We start from the raw sequence: 19,974 nt of genomic DNA, 5'->3' as shown, positions 1-19,974 counted from the left end.
TCTGTACTGACGCTGTGGTATGGGTACGCAGTGCTTGGTGCCGACGAGCCCGTCTGACCGCTGTATGGCTGTCCCTGTTCGTTGTGCGCGCTATGTACATAACTGATAGTACAGTGCATACAATGCTTAGGAGTAGCATGCAAAGGCAATCTCTCGAGAGTTTTAAGGGCCCTCTGAACTGAAATACCGCTAAGATGAGCAAAGCATCGATAACTGACGTTAGATACTTGCGAGAACTATCTGAAAATTTGAATGGCTAACTTGAGCCGAAATTGTATATATTAAATTTTTGGAACTTCACACTTCATCCGGCATAAATCTATGTCTGCAAGGTGCCGGTTCGCAATGCAGCGTTCCACAGTTTACGGACTGTAACGCGAACTGATGTTTTCGAAACGGTTGAGTTGGAATTTCAGAATTTCAGCTCGTGGGGCAGGTTCGGGCTAACATTTGGGTGCTCGGTGCGCGAAAATGTCAGTACTAAAGTAAATTCTGCGTGCTGGGCACACAACGCCGGCGAAGGTGAGGGAGGCGGCAGGCATATGACAAAAACCACACCCGTTTGATAGTTTTCTGGTGGACTCTTTTTGCACGCTAGTAATTGTTTTTGTCACGTGAGAGCTGCCGTGTCGGGAACTTTCTCAGTCGGGTAACTTTGATATTAAATTAGAATATAACCTCATCTGCGTTCTCGTACTCCTACGTGGAAAAGGTTCTAGGACATGTGTGCTGCTTATATTTCGTTTTCTAACCAAATCCTTCCTAACTACGCAAAGAAGCATTTTTTGAATTTCTGTACTTACTGTTCGTAGCATTTGCCAGCGGTCTTCATATGCACGATAGCAAACTCTCTGAACTTGTAGAGGAATTATCCAACGTGTTAGATGAAAAGAACTGTAGGAGAGGGCACGAGCTACGATTGTAGGTACTATTTTGTAGAAACTATGGGCACGTTTGCTCGTTTCGCATGCACGGTCAAAGCAGGCGAGTTTTATGCGGCCGCTGTCATCTCTGGAAATGCTTACCCACAACAATGACGGGCACATGTGAATATGTGGTTTGCATAGTAAACATACAAATGTTCCATCAGTGCTCAACGTGATCGAAGCCGTACTGAAATACATATCCGAAAAGAGCTGTGCCGTTCGTGAAGGCGTAATGGGTCCTTGAGAAGATTCGTCTTTTCACTCGAAGATCACGCTAAAATTGTGGCAACTGCTTCAAGAAGTAGCAAAGCAAAGCAGCATGTTAGCTCAGAAAGCGCACGGGTTCGATTCCCGGCTGCTGCGGCCACTTTTCTCATGGAGGCGAAAAGCGAAAACACTCGTATGTTTGAGATTCCGGCGCCCTTTAAAGATACCCAGGTGGTCAAAATTAATCTGGAGCACGCGCGCCTCATCGCCTGCGTTGCGTCGGCGCGTTGAATCCTGTGGTTCATGATTGATCGATTAATCAATCACAAACCACAGACGGGCATTTCGGGAGCGCAGTGCGAATGCGAACAAAAATGCCACCCACGCACAAACTCACTCGCACATGCGGTTTCACGCGACGGCTGCGTTCCGAAGCCAGCAGACCGGGCTGACCTAGAGTGCCTCGATGCGCGCGCCCCCGCTTTCGCGAGCATCAAGGCACCCTAGGCTGACCGTGTCGCGCGCGCCGCCACGCGGCGTCACGCGCCACGGCGGAGTTTTATAACTGAAAGGATCTAGAAACGTTGGACAGGGCTTCGTGGTAGGGAGACAAGCTCGGCCCATCCAGTATAGTTAGTCCTCGGGATAGGTCATGGGCGGCCTCGTTTGTCTCGATAACCGAACGCGCAGGGTTCCAGATTACTTGTACAGGAGATTGCGAGAGGTTTTTTGTTGTTGTTGTCGTTACCATTACAGCGAGTTCACAAACTTATCCTTTTTCTTACTCTGCGTTCTTTACAGGCCCCTCAGCAACCTGATAAAACCAGCTCTGGCCATTTCGCTGTTCGCTGGACTACTGGTGGCACTCGGTGGAAGTTACTCCGCAATAGCGGAGATCGTCTATGAAAGCCAAGTCGCCACGCGGTCCTGCTATCACGGCTTCTGCTACATCGGCTAGTTACAGCTGATACCGAGGCCCTCCATCTTCACACACATCCTCTCATCATTCGTCAGCAACATGAATATCTAGGTCGGGTAGTCTGTACACTGTGAGCGTGACCGACCATAGATATTAAAAAAGCACACGGCCATAAAGTGAAGGTGACACTGCTTCGTTACACGACGCAATTTCTCATCATCAATGTTCACGCTCACGAAGCCAAAGAGAAATTCGCACGTTGTATTTTTGCCTATACGCCACTGTCATCATCAAAAATGTTGCATGCAAATTACTTTTCTTAATATCAATTATAAGTGCTTTATAAATAGACCAATAAAAACTGCAATAAGGAATTGCGATCTTATATCCCTAATGCCTGAACAAGTGCAGTAAAGCGAAGCTTCATAAGAACTACAACATGCCCGAACCTCGAGAACATGCACCTTGTTCTGTAATTTAACCAAAGACGTACTTTCTAAGAACTATGGTTTCTGTCAACCGTTTGCGGTTGAACGGTATGGTGGGCTGACCTATTAATATGGTGCCGGAAGTTTATTTATTTTATTTATTTAAAAATAACCCTAGAATAACCACTAGGAGGGTATTATACAGGGGGCGGGATGTATAGAAAATGAACAATAAAAGAAAACTAACAACCCGTTAATAGGAAACAAGTAAATACAAGCGGGTGCGAGGCAAGAGAAAGAACAAAGGATAGAAAACAAAAAAAAATTTGGAAGGGACTCATACAAACCTACGAAAGTACTTTTTGGGGAAGTTAACATGCAAGTAAGTGCGTAAACGTTCTTGAATTTTCGTCGAATCGGTTGCAGTTGCATTGTGAGGTGGTAGGGCATTTCACACAACAATTGTGCAAGGTATGAATACTTTTGAATATATAAAGTGTGGCATTTCACACGTGTTACTTTTCAGGCATGGTCCCGTCGGGAAAAGATGGTCGTTGGCGAATAAAAAAAAATCAGCATGAAGTGAAGAGTGATGGTTCAGTTTATGAATTAAAGATAAACGTCATAGTTGACGCCGATGTGATAAGATAGGTCAAGAGCCTCGGTTTCATATGTCGGTCGGTTTCATACAATTGCTCGGTTTACTAAATTGTACACATTCATAAAACAACTGACAAATGGCTGCTGCGTCTTTCTGGCCCACGGTGTCCACGTGGCTGGTGACAGGAGCGGCTGTGTCACGTTCCACGCAACACGCTCCCTCCCGCTCCACAGCTGTAATGCAACACCGAGCTCCGATGTCGTTCTCCATCCTCTTCTAACAAGCAGCTTTGTCTAACGTTTTCTTGTACATGTCGATATCGTGCGAATATGAATGGTTTGCCCTGTGAGATAGTGTTCATCTGGACTTCACGGTAAAGGATCGATATCTGAATGCCAGCTTTAAATTGAGAGCCATAATCAGAGTTTATCTAGCCTCTACTTTCTCTTTGTCAGTTGGCAATGTTAAAGTTCTTCTTCTAGCCCGGGGCTTCGAACCTGATAGCGACTTGCGCCCGCGGAGTTCAGCCCGCACCCGGTGAGGGACCGCCAATAAATGTTTCGGGCCGCCCCACCACGCACCCGGGCCAGGCCGGAAACGGGCTTTTGGTTCAATCTGCGCCCTTGAAGTGCTAAATCTTCCCGCCACTAGCCTTCTTAAAAAAGTGTGAAATCAGTTCCCGGTTTGTGCATTCCAAGTTATGGTCAACAAACTACTGGCATTGTTATAAGGCCGACACTGTGGAGCATTAACATTTTTCGCATAGCTTGTGAAGCATGCTTCTAGGTTGGTTTTTTGAGGAAATTGTCATCGGAATATCCGCTGCGGAGTACCCGCAAAACAGGGGAGCGTCGTTTACGTTTTGTAAGGAAGTGGTGCCTGTGTGGACGTTCTTTCTAAAATTAGATATCAATATAACGTCACTAACAAAAAAAGCCGCTTCGTCGAAGATGGTATAATTGTTGATAAGTGCTGTTTGTATCCCGATAACATGCATAATTTGTCTTGTGCTAACGTCGAAACTGTGGCTTTCATAAATTCCAACATTCAGCACTGCCCCTTCTTCAGCGCTAGTCTAATCTTCACTTTCTTGTTTTTTTGCGAGAAGGTAAACTCGTGGTGATAGGAGACGTCTCCTTGGACGCTCGTGAGGAATCTGTGCTAAAACTTGGACCAAAGTTTTGTTTGAATACTCCGTTGAATACTGTTGAGCAGCTGGCTCTGGCGCGTAGTGTTGCAAAAGCCGTGACAGATGTGGAAAGGGATCATTTTGTCGGTGAAAGTGTTGACGCTGTTGCCAGGCACGGCCCCGCGGGTAGGAGGGAGGCTTCATTGAGCTCGATCTGCAGTCGCTTGGTGGCTAAAGGCGCCCGTCTACTCGAGTCGGATAAGGAAGGCCATTTTGTTGTCCTAGAGCAGTCCGCATTCGCGGAAAGGGCACTCGGTGCGGTGCGTAAGAATTTCAAAGAGGTACATGTCAGTGGCATGGGAGCCAGGGACCGGGCCCTGGACACCCACAAGCCGGGGGTACCCTTCCGTTCTATCGTTTCAAAGCGAGGGTCATGGCAGGTGGCTGTTTCGGGGTTTTTGCAGAAGCATTTAGAATCTTTGACCATCATTGATCCGTTTTCGGTGCGGAACTCTGAGGCGGTTGTGGAGTATCTGTCCTCTGTTGGTTGCTTGAACGTCTCGGGATTTAGCGTGGACGTTGAGGACCTGTTTTACTCCCTATCTCACGATGTGATGATGATACGTACTAGAGAATGCATCACAAACGACAATGATGAGCTGGCCTTTGTGAATCGAAGTGGAATCCCCGTGGAGGCGTTTTTAGAGCTGCTCAGTTTCTACCCTCAGAGTACTGTCGTGGGGTTTGAAGATAAGGTATACGAACAAAAGTCGGGAGTGTGCATTGGGTCTAAGGTGGCTCCAGTCCTGAGCAACATTTTCCTGGGCAAGGTTGACTGTGATTTGCAGCTCGCTTTACAGGGTGTTGCCACTAAGGTGTTCCGCTATGTGGACGATTTTTTGGTTCTGTGCTGCAACGTACAAATGGAGTTCTTCCAATGTGCTGTTCTTGATGCCTTCAATGCAAAAGGTGAAGGTTTGAAGTTCACGACCGAGGTTCCAGTTGAAGGCACCTTGAAATTTCTTGACCTCGAGCTTCGTTTCTCACGGCACCATACATGCTGGATGTACGCGCCCCGTTCTAATAAGCCACTCTTGAACTTCGCCTCTTTTCATTCCAAGCTGGTTAAGAACGGGATAGACCACACGTGTCTCAAATCCGCAGTCAGCAAGTCATGTTATCATTTGGCGCAACAAAGCTTTAATGACAAGTAGTTCGGCTGGAGAACGCAGGGTTTCCCCTCTCCATCCTCCAGGCAATCTGTCAGCGTCTTGTGAAACAGTTGAAAGAGTTCGCGCATCACATAACAGATACCGACCAGAGCAAAAGAGTGGCAGTCATTCCCTATGTACATGCGCTGTCGCATCGCCTCAAGAAGACAGCTGACAGATTCGGCGTCAAGGTGGTGTTCTCGCCCAGGAACAAGCTGGGCAGTTTATGCGCCATGGTGAGCAACAGGCTCGATTCCCGGGGCGATTCCCCCCCACGAGGTTGTTTGATAAAACACGGCCTCCAATTTGTTCGTTGCATGACCAATGTTGTGTACTCCATTCCCATGTCATGTGGCTGGGTGTACGTCGGCCACACCGGCCGCTGTCTTATTGTACGCCTGAGGGAGCATAATTCCTCTTTGAAAGGAAAGCCCTACACACACCTGGCGCAGCACTGTTCAAAATGCGGTTTTCAGCCTCGTTATCAGCCACTCTTCACGGACACGGTAGTAGTTTTTAAGCACAGAGACCGTGCCACCAGGGAACTTGCAGAAGCCTTCCACATCCGGATTAAGGGTCCCGGTTGCATAAGTCACCCGTCACTGAGTATTTTAGATAAAGAAGTGCAGCTTCTCAAGGAGAGGGGGTAGAGGATGACGGAAAGGAGAAGAGAAAAGGGAAGGGATTGGGGCGGTTCTCTTGTACGGCCGTACGCATGTGCGAAGGGCACACGTGCTGGGTTGTTCAGTCTGGGGGTGGTATAAATGTGTTTCGTTTTCATTAAAACTTTCAGTTGGTAGTAAGCGCCTGTGTCGCTCCCTTTCTCGTCCCTGTGAAAAAAATTTTGCGCTTAAGTTTCACTCATGGAAATTGTTTTTTGTGATTATCTCAAAATCTCAGATGTAAAGCGTAGTCCTTATGTTCCTCCCATATCCTGTGTCGCCAGCTTGGCTGCCCCTGTGTTGTGGGGGTCGATCGCCGAGTAAATCATCCTCTATCAATTGTGTCCGTTTTCCGAAACCAGCGTTTTTACCGTATTTGCATGCCTGTAACGCTCCCCGATTGTAAAGCGCAGTAAAATTCAGCACCCGGAAACCACTAAAACCACTCGGCGGCGATTCTACCTCGCACACGAAATAACGCCGTTAGCAGACACCTCTACGTTGCACAAACGATTTAACGCTTGTGGTAATGGAAGTGGCTCGTCGGGCTCGCCGTTTACGTACGTCAGTCGACGATTGTTTAGAGCTCCTTGAACATCTGTTATCACAGTCCGTAGCTCCCAAAGAGACGTGATTCTCTTGGCGATTGCCTTGCGTATAGATGTTTTCATGCTTCGTATGAGGCGTTCACAGAAACCGCCCCACCAAGGTACACACTCCGCAATGGCCTTCCACTTGATCTTGTGCATACTGGTCACTGGATTATTCATCAATGCTTCTGACGATTTGTTCATCTCCCTTTCGGCCCGTTTGAAGACCTTGGCATTGTCGGAGTATATGACCTCTGTGAGTCGATCTTCGAGCTACAAATCGTCGAAACGTTTGTAGGAAACTGTTTGTGGTCATATCGTCTGTCAATTCTAAGTGAACTCCTCTCGTCACTGCACAGGTGAAAATAGGACATATTGTTGTACTTGATGACCTTTGTACGTTGCGTACAGTTTTCCGGTGAAGTCCGCTCCAATAACTTGGAATGTCTTCGCTTTGTTTACCCGATCCGCTGGCTGTGTAGGTACTGGCTGTTGTACGTGTCTTGAGTTGTGCCTTTTGCATGTTACGCATTTGCTAATGACCTGCTTTACCACCTGCCGTCCTTGTACGACCCAGAACTTGGTACGACATCTTGTGAGAGTCTCCTGAACACCACTGTGCAGCACCAAGTTATGAACGTGCCGGACTAAAGGCTCGGTAAATCGTGCCTCTTTTGGAAGTACTATGACACAGCGATTTTAAATGCAGAGCATCTCAGTAACTCACGATGTCACCCGCGTCGGCGTCCGTAGTCCGCACCGCACCCCTCCCTACTATACAAAACGAAAATACTCTCCGGCGCCAGGTTTCGATCCCTCGACCCTGCGGGCGGAACGCAATGTACATGACGCTCTAACCACTGCGCCACGAAGGCGACACAGCATGGGACGCTACTAACGCGCCTTATATCGTTGACTCATTCAAATTACTGCTTGCGAGCGCTCTCTCGTCAGCAGTTGCCACAAGTGCAACAACATTAACGTAACGCAAACTACTTAACGTCGTGCGCCCCCGGAAATGCTCTGCATTTGATCGTGCCCCTCGCGAGGGGGATGTTTATACAGGAACTCCTACTTCTAGCGGACTCCTGGCGCCCTCTTTCTGCCATTGTAGAGACTATGAGGCGGTCTTCAAAGGGCGCCAAATTTGAATTCTACAAAATCAATTTTTAATGCAACCCGCCATCGCATCATTAACTCCTTTCTCATATAAGCTGCCATGGTTGGGACTTAGGGACAATTTCGAGCAGCGGTAACAAGCTATCACTTGAGCTACCTGCACCGGCCTGGACCACTTCGCGGCCGTGGCCGCCGCCTGTACAGCGACCGTGCGGCTCGCTCAAGCCCGTACTACATGGAGCTATTTCGCCTGCGAATTCGCTGATGCGGCGCCGCTCGTGCGGCAAAACTACCTTTTTTTAAAGCGCTGAACTGTAGTCACCCTTTGTGTCGTATGATGTCTCCGTCGTCCAGGTACACTTCCTTTCCATGCAGCTGAAAACCTTCGTTCTGACTGCTGCCTATGTTTGTTAGGAAAGGCTTCAAACACTTCTGAGTTTTCTTAATCCAGTACTCCTCGGCCTGTGTTATTTTCTCTGCTGTTAGCGGGCCTTTTAAACGTCTCCTTTTCGTATTTTCGATGAAACGAAACTTCCAAGCTGTCACACGTAGCAGCTTGTTGTAAGAGCCATATCGTTCCATGTTGAGTATTGATGCTGCTGCTGGCTCTGCTGAAAGTTCGTTGCAATGTACCGTCTCTCGCTCGCCCTCATTGTTGATGTTCAAGTTGTCTTCTGTGCTCAGGCGCTGTTCATCGGAATTGATGAAGCTCGGACCGTGCCACCACATTGATGACTCTATTAGAGATTTGGCGCTGATTCCGCATGTGAGCATGTCTGCGGGGTTCTCTTCCCACTGGACAAACCCGCAAATGTGTTGGTTTGTTCTTTCGCGCATCTTTTCGTTCTTGTTTAACTTCCTTGTCAGCTGGCTGAGGTTCAGCATTGCAGTGTCCTTGCTGGTTTGTATGTCGATGTTTTCCTTCCACGGCAAGTTCTCCTTATAGCGCCCATTTTCTTTCAACACCGGCGCTTTGCATTTTCCAACAACCATGCTACTTTTGTTCTTCTGAATAGTCCTTGATTTGATTCCGATGGCTTCTAAGCTCCAAAATCTTTCCAGTTCTGTCTTCAACCCCAGGTTACTTGTATCAACCTTGAGTACCATCACCGCCTGTGTCTCTTTGAGTGTGAGTCTACTGTCGCTGACCGGTCCATGCACTATCCAGCCAAGTTTGGTCTCGGCGGCGACTAGTCACCTCTCGATGTGTCCTATTTGTCCTGTGACGAACTCCGAGTAGTGATCTGAACTGATGAGAACTCCGGTTGTCCGAACGTCCTCAGTTTCAAATTCATCGTCCGCCAATTTTAGCTTGAGTTCCCGCATCTTGTCTCTGATGTTTCTGTCGGGTGCTGGGAGATGGCTGTGTGAGATGCTCCCTATTTTATGGGCTTCGACAGCTATAGCGGACTCCTTTTCTAAACTCTTTACCATCACTTTCACGACGTCCATGAATTGAAATTTTTCGTCCCTCCAAAGGATCCAATTCTTAGCTTTTCTTGCCTTAGCGTCTTTGCTCCGATCTTTTCCGCTAGATATGTAGTTATAAAGGTTCTTTGGCTACCACTATCAAGCAGTACTCGACAGATGTCTTCTGATGCTTCTCCTTGTACCCATACTGTTGCTTTGGGCAGCAACACGACGTTTCTAGTCGGGTTCCCCACTGATCGCATCAAGGACGTTGCTGTTTGCTGTACCATGGTGGACTGCTGTCACTTTTTGTCCTTTCTCTTGCGTATCAATGTTTCATGGCGGCCTTTGCATCTCTTGCAAAACACATTTGCTTTGCAAATCCACGTCGTATGATTCGCCCGAGTACATCTGAAGCATGACCCGTTCTCGGTTAGCAGCTTCTTTTTGTCTTCCATAGGTATGCTTCGCGTGCAGTCTTCAGTCAGGTGGTTAGTTTGCTTGCAGAACAAGCAGGCCTTGTGTGCAGAGCTGTAGAAACTAGAGGTGGTGCTGTACGGTTTTTGTTCTACTGTTTAGATCCCGTACCTGCTGTTTCTTGCTCCCGCTGAGCTTCCTCACGTAAGCACACCTGTTCCCGTAGAAATTCAATCATTCTTTGCAGCGCGTCGGCACTTTTCTTTCCCATTGATGATGTTGTTTCTTCGCTGTTTGCCGTCGACCTGTTTTCAGATGCCTCCTTTGTCTTGAATTGGAACAGTAGCTCTGCTGGCATGGCCTTCTTCAGTCCTGGCATCAACATTGGGGTGTAGCACTCCGTGTTCACTCCTAGAGCCTGCAGTGCCAGTGTGTATATCTGCACATTTTGGAAAAGCTTTCGCAGTGCTTCCGTATGATAGACTGATGGTACCTTGTCGAGTCGTAACAGCTCTTTCATGTGCAGGTCCACCAACTTCTCGGGTCTCCCAAATGTATATTTTAGTATCATTATCGCTTGTTCATAGTTGCTTTCGGCTGAGAACTGAAGTCCTTCAATCGCTGCGGCTACTTTGGCGGTTAGTGTCGATAGGAGGTAGTTGAACTTCTGTCCATTGCTCATATTAGCTCTCAAGTGAACTGCTGATTCATATTGCGTCCAAAATCTACTCCCATAAAGGGAACTTCCGCTGAACTTAATCATTTATAATTTCGGCAGCTTCACAAGCTCCTTGGAGTCTTGCGCACCGTGCGTTGCATGACTCGCCGATCCATTTTTCTGTGTTCGCGCTTGAGCTGAAAGCATGCCTTCCGTTTCCTCCTTTAAATAGTTCTCGATCTTTTATGAGATGGCGGCAATTTTCAAGTCGTACTCTATAACCCAGGCAGCACAGGACTGTTCGGCCTTACTCAAGCCGGTGTACTTTGACCGGTGATTTTCTGACCGGCCTTTCTACGGCAACCATGTTCGGCCCGTGTCCAAATGTGGGCCTTTTGGTCGTATACGGCCGTACTCCCATCACTGTCCAACGGCCAGTATCCGTCGGCCAACCGACCGGCTTACGTTCATACGGCCAGATTCCAGCCGTAAAGCTCCAGCCATCCCAAAGTCACCCGTGTGCGGCCGAAGTACGGCCACCGCAGGACAGCCGAGATGCGGTCGTCGGACTCCAGCCGGACTGAAGCTGCCGGAAATTCGACCGTGCTACGAGCATTGTAGTTCAGCAAAAGTACGTTAACCGTGCTGACGCCGGTGAACGACCACTGCATGCAGCGCAAGCAGATGACTCAATCGCGCTGTCCAGCAGCACAAACCCACCATTTTGGGTCCACTGCAACCACATCAAAATGAGCCCGCCCGCAGCCACCATCCGTCCAGCCTTCAGCGCAGCCTGGCTTAATTATCAGCGTCAGTTTACACCAAAATTAATTTATTCAACAGTGCTCACAAATGGTCGTTCATTTAATTGCTGTGCCTCTTTTACTGTCGAATAAAGCAAGTATTCATTTCTTTGCAGAGCTGGAATAGATGTATTGTCCACATCCTGATATCTTCTGTGGGGCGGCTTACCTTTAATAAACAAGGAAGGATGGGGGGGGGGGGAAGGCGTATACTTTAGTGGGTTGAATTTCACAAAGATGAAAGTGCCGCTTTTAGGCAATTTCTTTTAAGACAATACTTTCATGCTATGACTAAATCAACTATTTTTACAACAGCTGCTTAACCAGTTTTTGTTGTATATAAAACCGGTGCGAATGCCTTTACGAAGCGGTTCGTTACTCCACAAAACACTCAGCAGCATTCAATTTAATTTACTTCACACAAAAAGTATGTCCAGTATTTGCCCATTTTTCTTGCAAAGAAATTTTCTACTCGATCAACTTTTCTTATGACCTTTCACAGGGATGATCCTAGGAGAGATCGAAGAAGTACATTCATTTTCAATATATCTCGGAAAGCGAAAAACACGTGCAGCCGTAACTTTTATGTTGTGAACATGCCTATTTCTCTGACAACTCGTGAAATAAACTCCTCGCTATTTATATTCCCCGGCCGTTCTTAAAGCAGTGTAGTTTACGGTATAAGCATTCAATTGAAATGAAGGTTTTCTTGTAAAGTTTACGTTAACACACTTTTTAAGATTCAATGACTTTTCTGAATCAGCACACCAGGATGTTATTAATTTGAATCATTCTGCAAGTATTCGGAATCACGTTAATTCGCTAGTGTCCTGTAAATTACGCAGTCATTCGCGAACATTTCTAACAAAGATTTGAGGCCACACACACAAAAGAGGGCCCGCAACTGAGCCTTGGGTAATTACTGAGGTCGCGGGAACATATCCGGACAAACAACCATTGAGAGCGACCAACTGCTGTCTTAGAGAGATATACTCGGCTATCCATGCAATAACCGATTCATTCAGTTTATTTCCCGCAATGTACTAACAAGAACGTGATATGAAACACCGTCAAATGCTTTTTTGCAGCGCAAGAAAATAGTCAGATACTTTAAGCTTATCTATTGCTAGAGCCAAATCGTGCGTGAACTCAACAAGCTGCGTTGAGCAAGAAAAACCTGATGAAATCCGTGTTTGCTAGGATGCTGGCGGTTATGTTTAACCAAATGAGTCATATGCCACGCGTAGCTAATCTCAATTTCAAACACCGCAACTAAATTAAGATCCAGTCTTCGTCATTCACAAGGCTCTGTTGTTATGGCAAATTAAAAATAACAGTTGTTTCTAAATAGGCAGTCATAAAATCCCATAAAGTAACATAGCGCAGGGCACGAAGTTGAGCATGCCAATACACGAGCTTAGCCTCTGCTACGTTTATCACAAACAATATAGTGCACATTGTTTTTCGCAGTTTTATTGTGAGAAGAATAGCAGGAAACGTGCGCTTTTCGCGCCCTTGCCTTTCTTTGGTGGGGAGTCCTTGACATGGCGCCGGTTGAACTCTTGCGTGGTGGCCGCTTGCTCGACACCCTTTAAGGCCACTCATTATTGTGAACCACCGCCATTTCGGGTCGGACATCCCGGCCGGGTCGATGTCTCCAATGTTCTCCATTTCTTGAGGAGGTGAATAGCCTCGAGCTGATGAGTCGACGAAGCTAACGGGCGAGGCGTTGTAGCGGCTATGACTGGCCAGGCTCAGCTCTCCCGTCGGTGTGGTACACTCTTCTTGTCCCAATGTATGACATTTCGATGGCCTAAACGTTGAAGACAAAGGGACGAGCCGCCGAGACCCCTCCTGATGATTCCTTTAATCCTGTGAACTCATGATGATGATTATGGGGCACGAGAGGGGCAGATCTACTTCTTTTACAACATCCTCCCCCCGCGCGACAATGAATCAGCAGAGTCCGCAGCCAAAACTTGTTTAGTCCATGGAGAGTTCCTTTTAAGTCCGTGTAAGCCAGAAAAGTCCGACACCTCGCGCCTTCCATCTCCACCGGTGGTACCGATGTCTTGGCGTTGGTGGACCCACGAACCGAGCACCTGCGGCCACTAGAGGCAGTCTTGTGAGGAGACTAGCTGAACTTCTTTTGTCCATCTTGGCAGCAGGTATTACTTGCTGTTTCCGCCTCATAACATTTTGCCTAGTGGCAGCCGTGTACATGTGGGACATGTTCGAAGAAGGCTTTCCTTTCCAGGAGATTATGCGCGTTGAATTCATGGGGGCTAATTCAGCTCTGTGCCTTGACATGCGGCGCACTGTAAGCTCTTTCGCTGAAAACTGTCGGTGCACACAGATATCCTTCCCTTCCCCAAACTTTAGTTTGCGGCGCCGATTCTTTGGGAATGGTGGGAAAGTACTATCCAACCCAGTTTCCAGCTCCTGTGCCTTCGGAAGTTTCCCCTTAGCAGTTTTCACCTTGCTTCGGTTGCACTGCTTCTTCCCTTGGACCATATATGTTAAGTGTGAAAGACAAAGTAGGTCGCGCCTTAAACATTTCTTTCTGTCTTCGACCGGCGAATTGTCCGAAATCACCTTCCGTTCTCTACTCTTGCACATTTCTTCCGTGGTCACTTGAGGTGCTCGAAGACTATAATGCTCCTTGGGTGTTGCATTTGATGGCAGGTTGTCTATGGTCGAATCGTTGCTTATGGCCTTTGCTTGCGCTAGTATAACCGTGCTAGTGATCATTTCCGCTTGATCTGATACTTTATTTTGAGCGGTAACCTGGTTGTACTCGGTCTCTTCGGTGTTAGACACAAGATGGCTGGTTTCCAGCAGCGTTACACCGCACGAATTCACATTTTGTTTTGTCGGAAGGTGGCTTTTGTCATCCACTGCTGCATTACGTTGGGCCAGGTGAAAGAGCTAATGGAATTCCTAAGAATTCAAATCGAAATTCACGAGGAAGGAAGACAAGGACAGCCTCCCTCCAACACAGGTCGTCGGTCCGTCCAAAACGCCGACTTGATCTCTCCAGCGCAACCGGAGGCACCCGTCCCCTCAGCGTCAGCCTTGGCCGCGAAGTCCGAGTCCATAATAATACCGGCGTGTCCCTTGTGTGACAGCCATGGTCACAAGGTGGCGGACTGCCTAGTTGACATGTCGGCGAACGAGAAGAGGACGCGATTGCGCAACGCTCAATGCTGTTTTCGGTGCGGCCGACGCAACCACGTGGCGCGTCAGTGCAGAGCTTCCCGCAACCTGACCTGCAGCAGTTGCAATCGGCGCCACCTAACCGTCCTGTGTGACTTGTTCAATCCGACTGGCAGCAGCACGCCCAGATCAACACGCCAGGTACAAGCTAGAGAAAGCGCACCTGCTGTCATGACGGCTTCGAGCGGACACTCCGGGGCAACGTCAGTGTTGCTCCAGACGGCCCGAGCCTTGGCAGAGGGTGTACGGCGACGCCTTGTTGTTTGAGTGCTGTTAGACTCCGGCAGCCAACGCACCTTCATTCGCCAGGACGCGGCTAGGGCCCTGAAATGCACGGTTCTTGGTACGGAAGACCTATCCATAGTAACGTTCGGTACTGCGAGGTCACCCAAGGTTCTACGGTGCCGGCGAGTACAGGTGACGCTACGCGGACAAGCTCGTGGAAGGCCGGTCGTGTTGGAAGCTTTAGAGGTTCCGAAGATCTGCTCCCTTACGAGCCCGGAACTCGACACCGCGACCGTAAAAACCCTTATAGAAAAGCGGTACGACATAGCCGACGCCTTCCATCCGAGCACATGGAAGGCAAATGAAATCAGCGTACTGGTTGGTTCCGACGCCTACTGGAAGGTGGCTTTTGTCATCCACTGCTGCATTACGTTGGTTCGCGTATAGAGTATCGGTACTCTTCCAGTATTCTTTCATGTGATGTCGGTGTTCCTGCAGCTCTGCGTATATTCGGCTTCTGTAAGACGCAATTAGGTTTTCTCGGGCTCTCTGCGCTTGGACCACTTTAAATTCAGCCTTTGCCTTTGCCATACAAACTACTTCTTCAAACTTAAGCGCATCTTCAACCTCGGCCTCTAATTCATCAATGTCCACGCTGTCTTGAACATCTCTGTTGATCGCTTTCAGTGCGTCCCGATACTCAATCAAATTACGAAGAAGTTCCTTTAACTCACTTATTGGTGGTCTTTCGATTGGGAGGAGGTCTTCAATCTGGCCGATGATGGACGTGATACCTTGACGGACGATGCGCCGCTTTTCAAGTAGGGCCTCCATAGTCCGGTCCAGCGTCGCAAATTCCGTAAGGGCTGGTGACCGGGCTGAGAGGGCACTAGTCGGCATCGTCTCCGCGTCAGTATCGGCCCCGCATAGGATCATCGTGTTTGGCATCGTGCAGATATCTCCTAAGGCTCGGCTTGTTCCTTCTTCTTCTTAGGCTGCTCCGATGTTCCTCGAATCGGCGTCTTCCATCTGTGGCTTCATTCTGTCTCCCGAGAGGTGAGAGGGCGGCCGAAGAGAAGCAAAATTCGCTCAGTGTGGCTCACCTCTCGAGGTCCCTTGTCCCGGGTTTCACGGCACCAAAAATATGAAGACAAAGGGACGAGCCGCCGAGACCCCTCCTGATGATTCCTTTAATCCTGTGAACTCATGATGATGATTATGGGGCACGAGAGGGGCAGATCTACTTCTTTTACAACAAATAAGGTTATCCGATTGGTGTCGAAACAATAGGTTAACTATAAACCCTAGCAAAACCAGTTTCATAATTTTTCACTCCCAGCATAAGCAAATTACCCCAATCCCGCATCTCCGCCTTGGCACGCATTTTATCTACCCTTCAGATTACACTAAATTCCTAGGAGTGGTCCTCGATAAACATTTAAAATTTCACTTGCACATCAAGTCACTTATTAGTAAAGTTGCGTTTGGTATTCATGTACTAATTAGAACTCGCGCATATTTTCCTCTGCCTGTGCTCCGTTCTCTTTACAACTGTTTTGTACACAGTCATTTAACATATTGTTTAGGTTCGTGGGGAAGCACCTATGATGTTCATCTATCACCGCTTGTTTCTTTGCAAAACCGAGCCATCCGAATCATTAATTACAGCCATCCGAGAGACAGTACTCCGAATTTATATTCTGACCTTCGAATCCTACCCCTTCTATTTGAATATAAAATAAAAATGTGCATTTTCCTCCTTCGCGCTAGAAATAATGAATCCATGCACACCTACATCGACCAGTCGTTACTTTTTAACGCCAACCACACCCGCTTTTCCGAAAACAATAACCTAATTCTACCAAAAATTCGCTCAAACTACGGCAAACAAACTGCCGTATTCGCCGCCTTTTCAATATGGAATGAACTACCGACCCCCCTCAAATCAATTCACTCTCCCAATTTTTTCCGAAACCAATTAAAACGTTTTCTATTATCTACCTTGGCCTAATGTATCAACGTGTTTTTGTTGTAGCACCATTTTTTTTTCGGTGTTTCTGTTTTTCCGTCGAATCGTTTTTACTGCAATTTTTTGTGCATATGTTTGTATTGCTACAAATGAATGTATATATATGTGCGTATGTATGTATATACATATATGCATTGCTTTCTGCCTGTTTTTTGCTTATTTTCGTTTGATGTGTTTTTTACTTGTTGCCAACTCTACGCTGTTCCGTTGTGCACTTTGTCACAGGAGGTCCCCCCGACAGTTTTTTTTAACTACGGGACCTCCTCGGTATTACTCTTTGTACGCTCTTTTAAAACGTGAAAATAAATAAACTTCAAACTTCAAACGTTTCCCTGGTAATGTCGAGTGCGTCCTTGCACCTTGCCCGTTCACCTAGAACACTCATTACTGTTTGACAAACGTAGTTCCTTCATTTAAAACGTAGAAACACCGAGCGGATGAAAAACGTGTCTGCGCCATTCGACTGCCTAACGGGTCCTTCTTCACCCAGGGAAAAACCGGTCCTACATCGGCGGGTCCTCTTCTAAGCACGTCTGTGCATGAATTCTCGGCGCCCAGACGCGCGCTGTTGTTCGCATAATGACGTATAACCTGATACCTTACGAAGGCCGGTCTCCTCTTGAACACCGGTTGCCGCAAATTCTGCGTCCCTTCGCTTGCCGTAATTCGGCCGAGGACCGCTAACAAAATGAAAAACGTACATTCGAGGCCGTAAGTCGGCCGGTCTCTTTTACAACACCGGCTGCCCGAAGAAAACGAATATTCTGTCGCCGGGCGCGCGGTTCACCGTTGAAAGAGCGGATGCGCGGCAGCCGCGCTACGGCCGGTCTCCTTTCGAACACCAACAGCCACAAGAATAGGAATATCCTGTGTCCGGTCGCTTGCCGTGGTTCGGCTGAATACCGCTTCCCGAAGGAAAAGCGGATGCCCTAAGGCCCTACTCCGGCCGATTTCTTTCTTAACATCGGCAGCCGAAAGGCAACTGAATATCTGGCAGCCGGGCAGCTGCCGTTGTGCGTCTGAACACGGGAGGCCGGAGAAATACCGAAGCGCTGGTTGCCGAATGTTGGCCGTTCATCGTATGATCAGTGGCTGCCAGAACCTGGATGCTGGCTGGACATGCCAGAAAGCGGCCATAGACGGGCCAGTCTTGGGACACACTTTCTGTGCCGCCTGGGCAACTCTCTGGAATTCACTTTCCTCTACTTCATCTGTTAAATAACCTTCCATCTGCTCGTCGCACTTCGCTAGGCTTGATGCTATAGCCTTTATGTGGGCTTGCGTGGCAATCAGGTGTTCTCTGTCGGCTCGTTGCTGCATTTGAGCCTCCGCCTCATTAATTAGCTGCGTGACGTTCGTTCGCAACGCATTTCTCTTCTTCACGACGACTTGTTAGCTCATTTTCTTTTCCGAAGTCGAGATTCCGCTTACGTTCGGGGATCCGTTGGCTCCGTGGATGTTGGTCCTGCTGCGATTTTCTCGTCTTCTCCTGGCTGCTTCGCGGCTCCTCTGCCGTTGTCTTCACTGCTGCGCGATGGCAGGTTGTCTTGTCTGGGTTGCGGGGAGTTGTATCCTGGTCACGGCACTATCTTTAGTAACGAGAGCCCGCAGGACCTTTCCACGGCATAGGTTTAATGAGAAAGGAACAGGAGTAAAAGCTAGATGATGATTGTTGTGCGCCCCACGAGACAAGGCTTCTTCTTCTTTACTTCTATTGGGCATTGTACGGGAGAGCCGCTGATGATGATCTTCAACATAAGATTCGGCAATGTAGCACACGGAACGATGACCTGGGGTCAGGCGGAACGATGACATACTGATTGTAATGCACACATCCGGTATAGCTATCGCAAAACGAATTGCAGTGGTAAGAGCAATAATGCAGTGATTCAGCGATAACTGAAGCTTCTTTTTAACAAAAGATTGGCTAACACATTCAATAAGGTGTCAACTAACTAATTATTCAGGGTAACCAAATAATCTAATTCATTGGTAGTATTTATGTGCCTGTTGTAAGATTTTTCGGTTTTGTTACAAATAAAAAATGTGTGTTTCATTGGTATTAGGCTCTGGCATTTGAACGCGCCAGTACGCAGGCCTAAATTTAAGGCTTCAAGGTTAGAGTGATGGGCGATTCCATAGCGACGATAGCGATTTCGACAAAATAGGAAAGGGCAGAAAATATATCCCAGCGTCATATCTCTTGGCGTTGGCCATATGAATAGTCGCTAGGACACATAAAGTCTGTTCGAGAAAGAAGGTGGTGAATCGTCCCTACTTCATCTGTTTTTCCAAAATCTCGTAATTCTTCAAAGTTTGTTTTGGAATTGCGCCACTGCCCTTGGGGTGCAGCCGCATTTTGAATTTTTGTTTGTATTTTGATTTGACTGTCGTTTTAAACTACTAATTGTTTTTTTTTCTAATTTCAGTGATAATTCAACTCATCGAACCAATTCGCGAACCAGTCCATGCTCCCGAGCCGGTTCGCGAACCGGTTCTGTACGTGATTTTGTGGAACCGGAACTGAACCGGGACGAAATGATTTCACGCGAACCAGAACCATAACCAAACCGGTTTTTTTTTTGTTTGACACACTGCTTTCTTGGTATATCGAAGATTAGAGCCGATTCCCCGATTACCTTTTTGAGAGTATTTCTCTGGTCGTTCCGAAATAAAATTGAAAACACCCTTGTTATGATCGGTCAAATTAGTTCAGGTTAGCTCTGGAATAGTTTTAAATGGAATTTAAGTTCGGTTAGATTGGGGTTAGGCTTATTATGTTGGTTTACGTCACGTTGAAGCAGTTTTTTATGTGAGTGATGCTGGGGAACGTCCTTCAACCACACTGCCATTCCCATTTCATTGCAGAGTAAACATGACCAACCGAAACTCTTAGATATGAACTCCGAGAGAGTGGTCAGTTATGATGACAACTCGCTTCTGAGGAACGTTTTACAGCCAAGCTGTATACCTCTGTCCCCAACGGATTCTTCGCCACGGCCAAAAACAATATCCGTTCGCACAACGACAAGGCGCCAATGGATAAGACGTAGAACGCATGCGTCAGCTTAATCATGCATACAGCGCAGAACGCAGAATTCGTTTAAGGAAACCACAAAACAAGCCCCCAAACCGCACTATCGATCATAAGAAGCTTGTAAACAAAAGTACCTCCCACCATGTTCCCCTGATAATGTTTGTAGACTATCTTTGACGGCTAGGGGCTAGGAAAGACTGCTGTCCTGAATAGAGCACTTATTTCCTAAGGCACCGAGCGCATTGGTCAGGCAAGCCAGGGCCTCTGATTTGCCACGAGAGAAGCCCAGCGTACTGTACGTAGATAAGGTACTAGGGTACCGCCACTGAGCCACGCAAATAAGAGACGGCGGCCATTTTTTGCTCATCAGTGTTGCGCAATTGCCGC

General features: G+C 47.6%; 1 protein-coding gene across 3 annotated transcripts in view; it reads left to right on the top strand.

The window, feature by feature from the left end:
- LOC144164233 (uncharacterized) overlaps positions 1-16,843 on the top strand; it is a 57,539-nt gene extending 40,696 nt beyond the window's left edge. For all 3 annotated transcript variants that reach the window (XM_077694755.1, XM_077694756.1, XM_077694754.1), the window contains one exon: positions 1,935-16,843. In XM_077694755.1, the coding sequence (XP_077550881.1) occupies positions 1,935-2,091 (157 nt within the window). In that variant the 3' untranslated portion in view covers positions 2,092-16,843. The remainder of the gene's footprint in view (positions 1-1,934) is intronic.
- The last annotated feature ends 3,131 nt before the right edge of the window (positions 16,844-19,974 follow it).

Source organism: Haemaphysalis longicornis, unplaced genomic scaffold (genome assembly GCF_048455015.1).
Source record: "Haemaphysalis longicornis isolate Haplotype H1 unplaced genomic scaffold, Haemaphysalis longicornis Haplotype H1 scaffold_13, whole genome shotgun sequence".
NCBI lineage: Eukaryota > Metazoa > Arthropoda > Arachnida > Ixodida > Ixodidae > Haemaphysalis > Haemaphysalis longicornis.
Note: the sequence above shows the minus strand (reverse complement) of the source record. Positions and strands in the feature narration are given on the sequence as shown.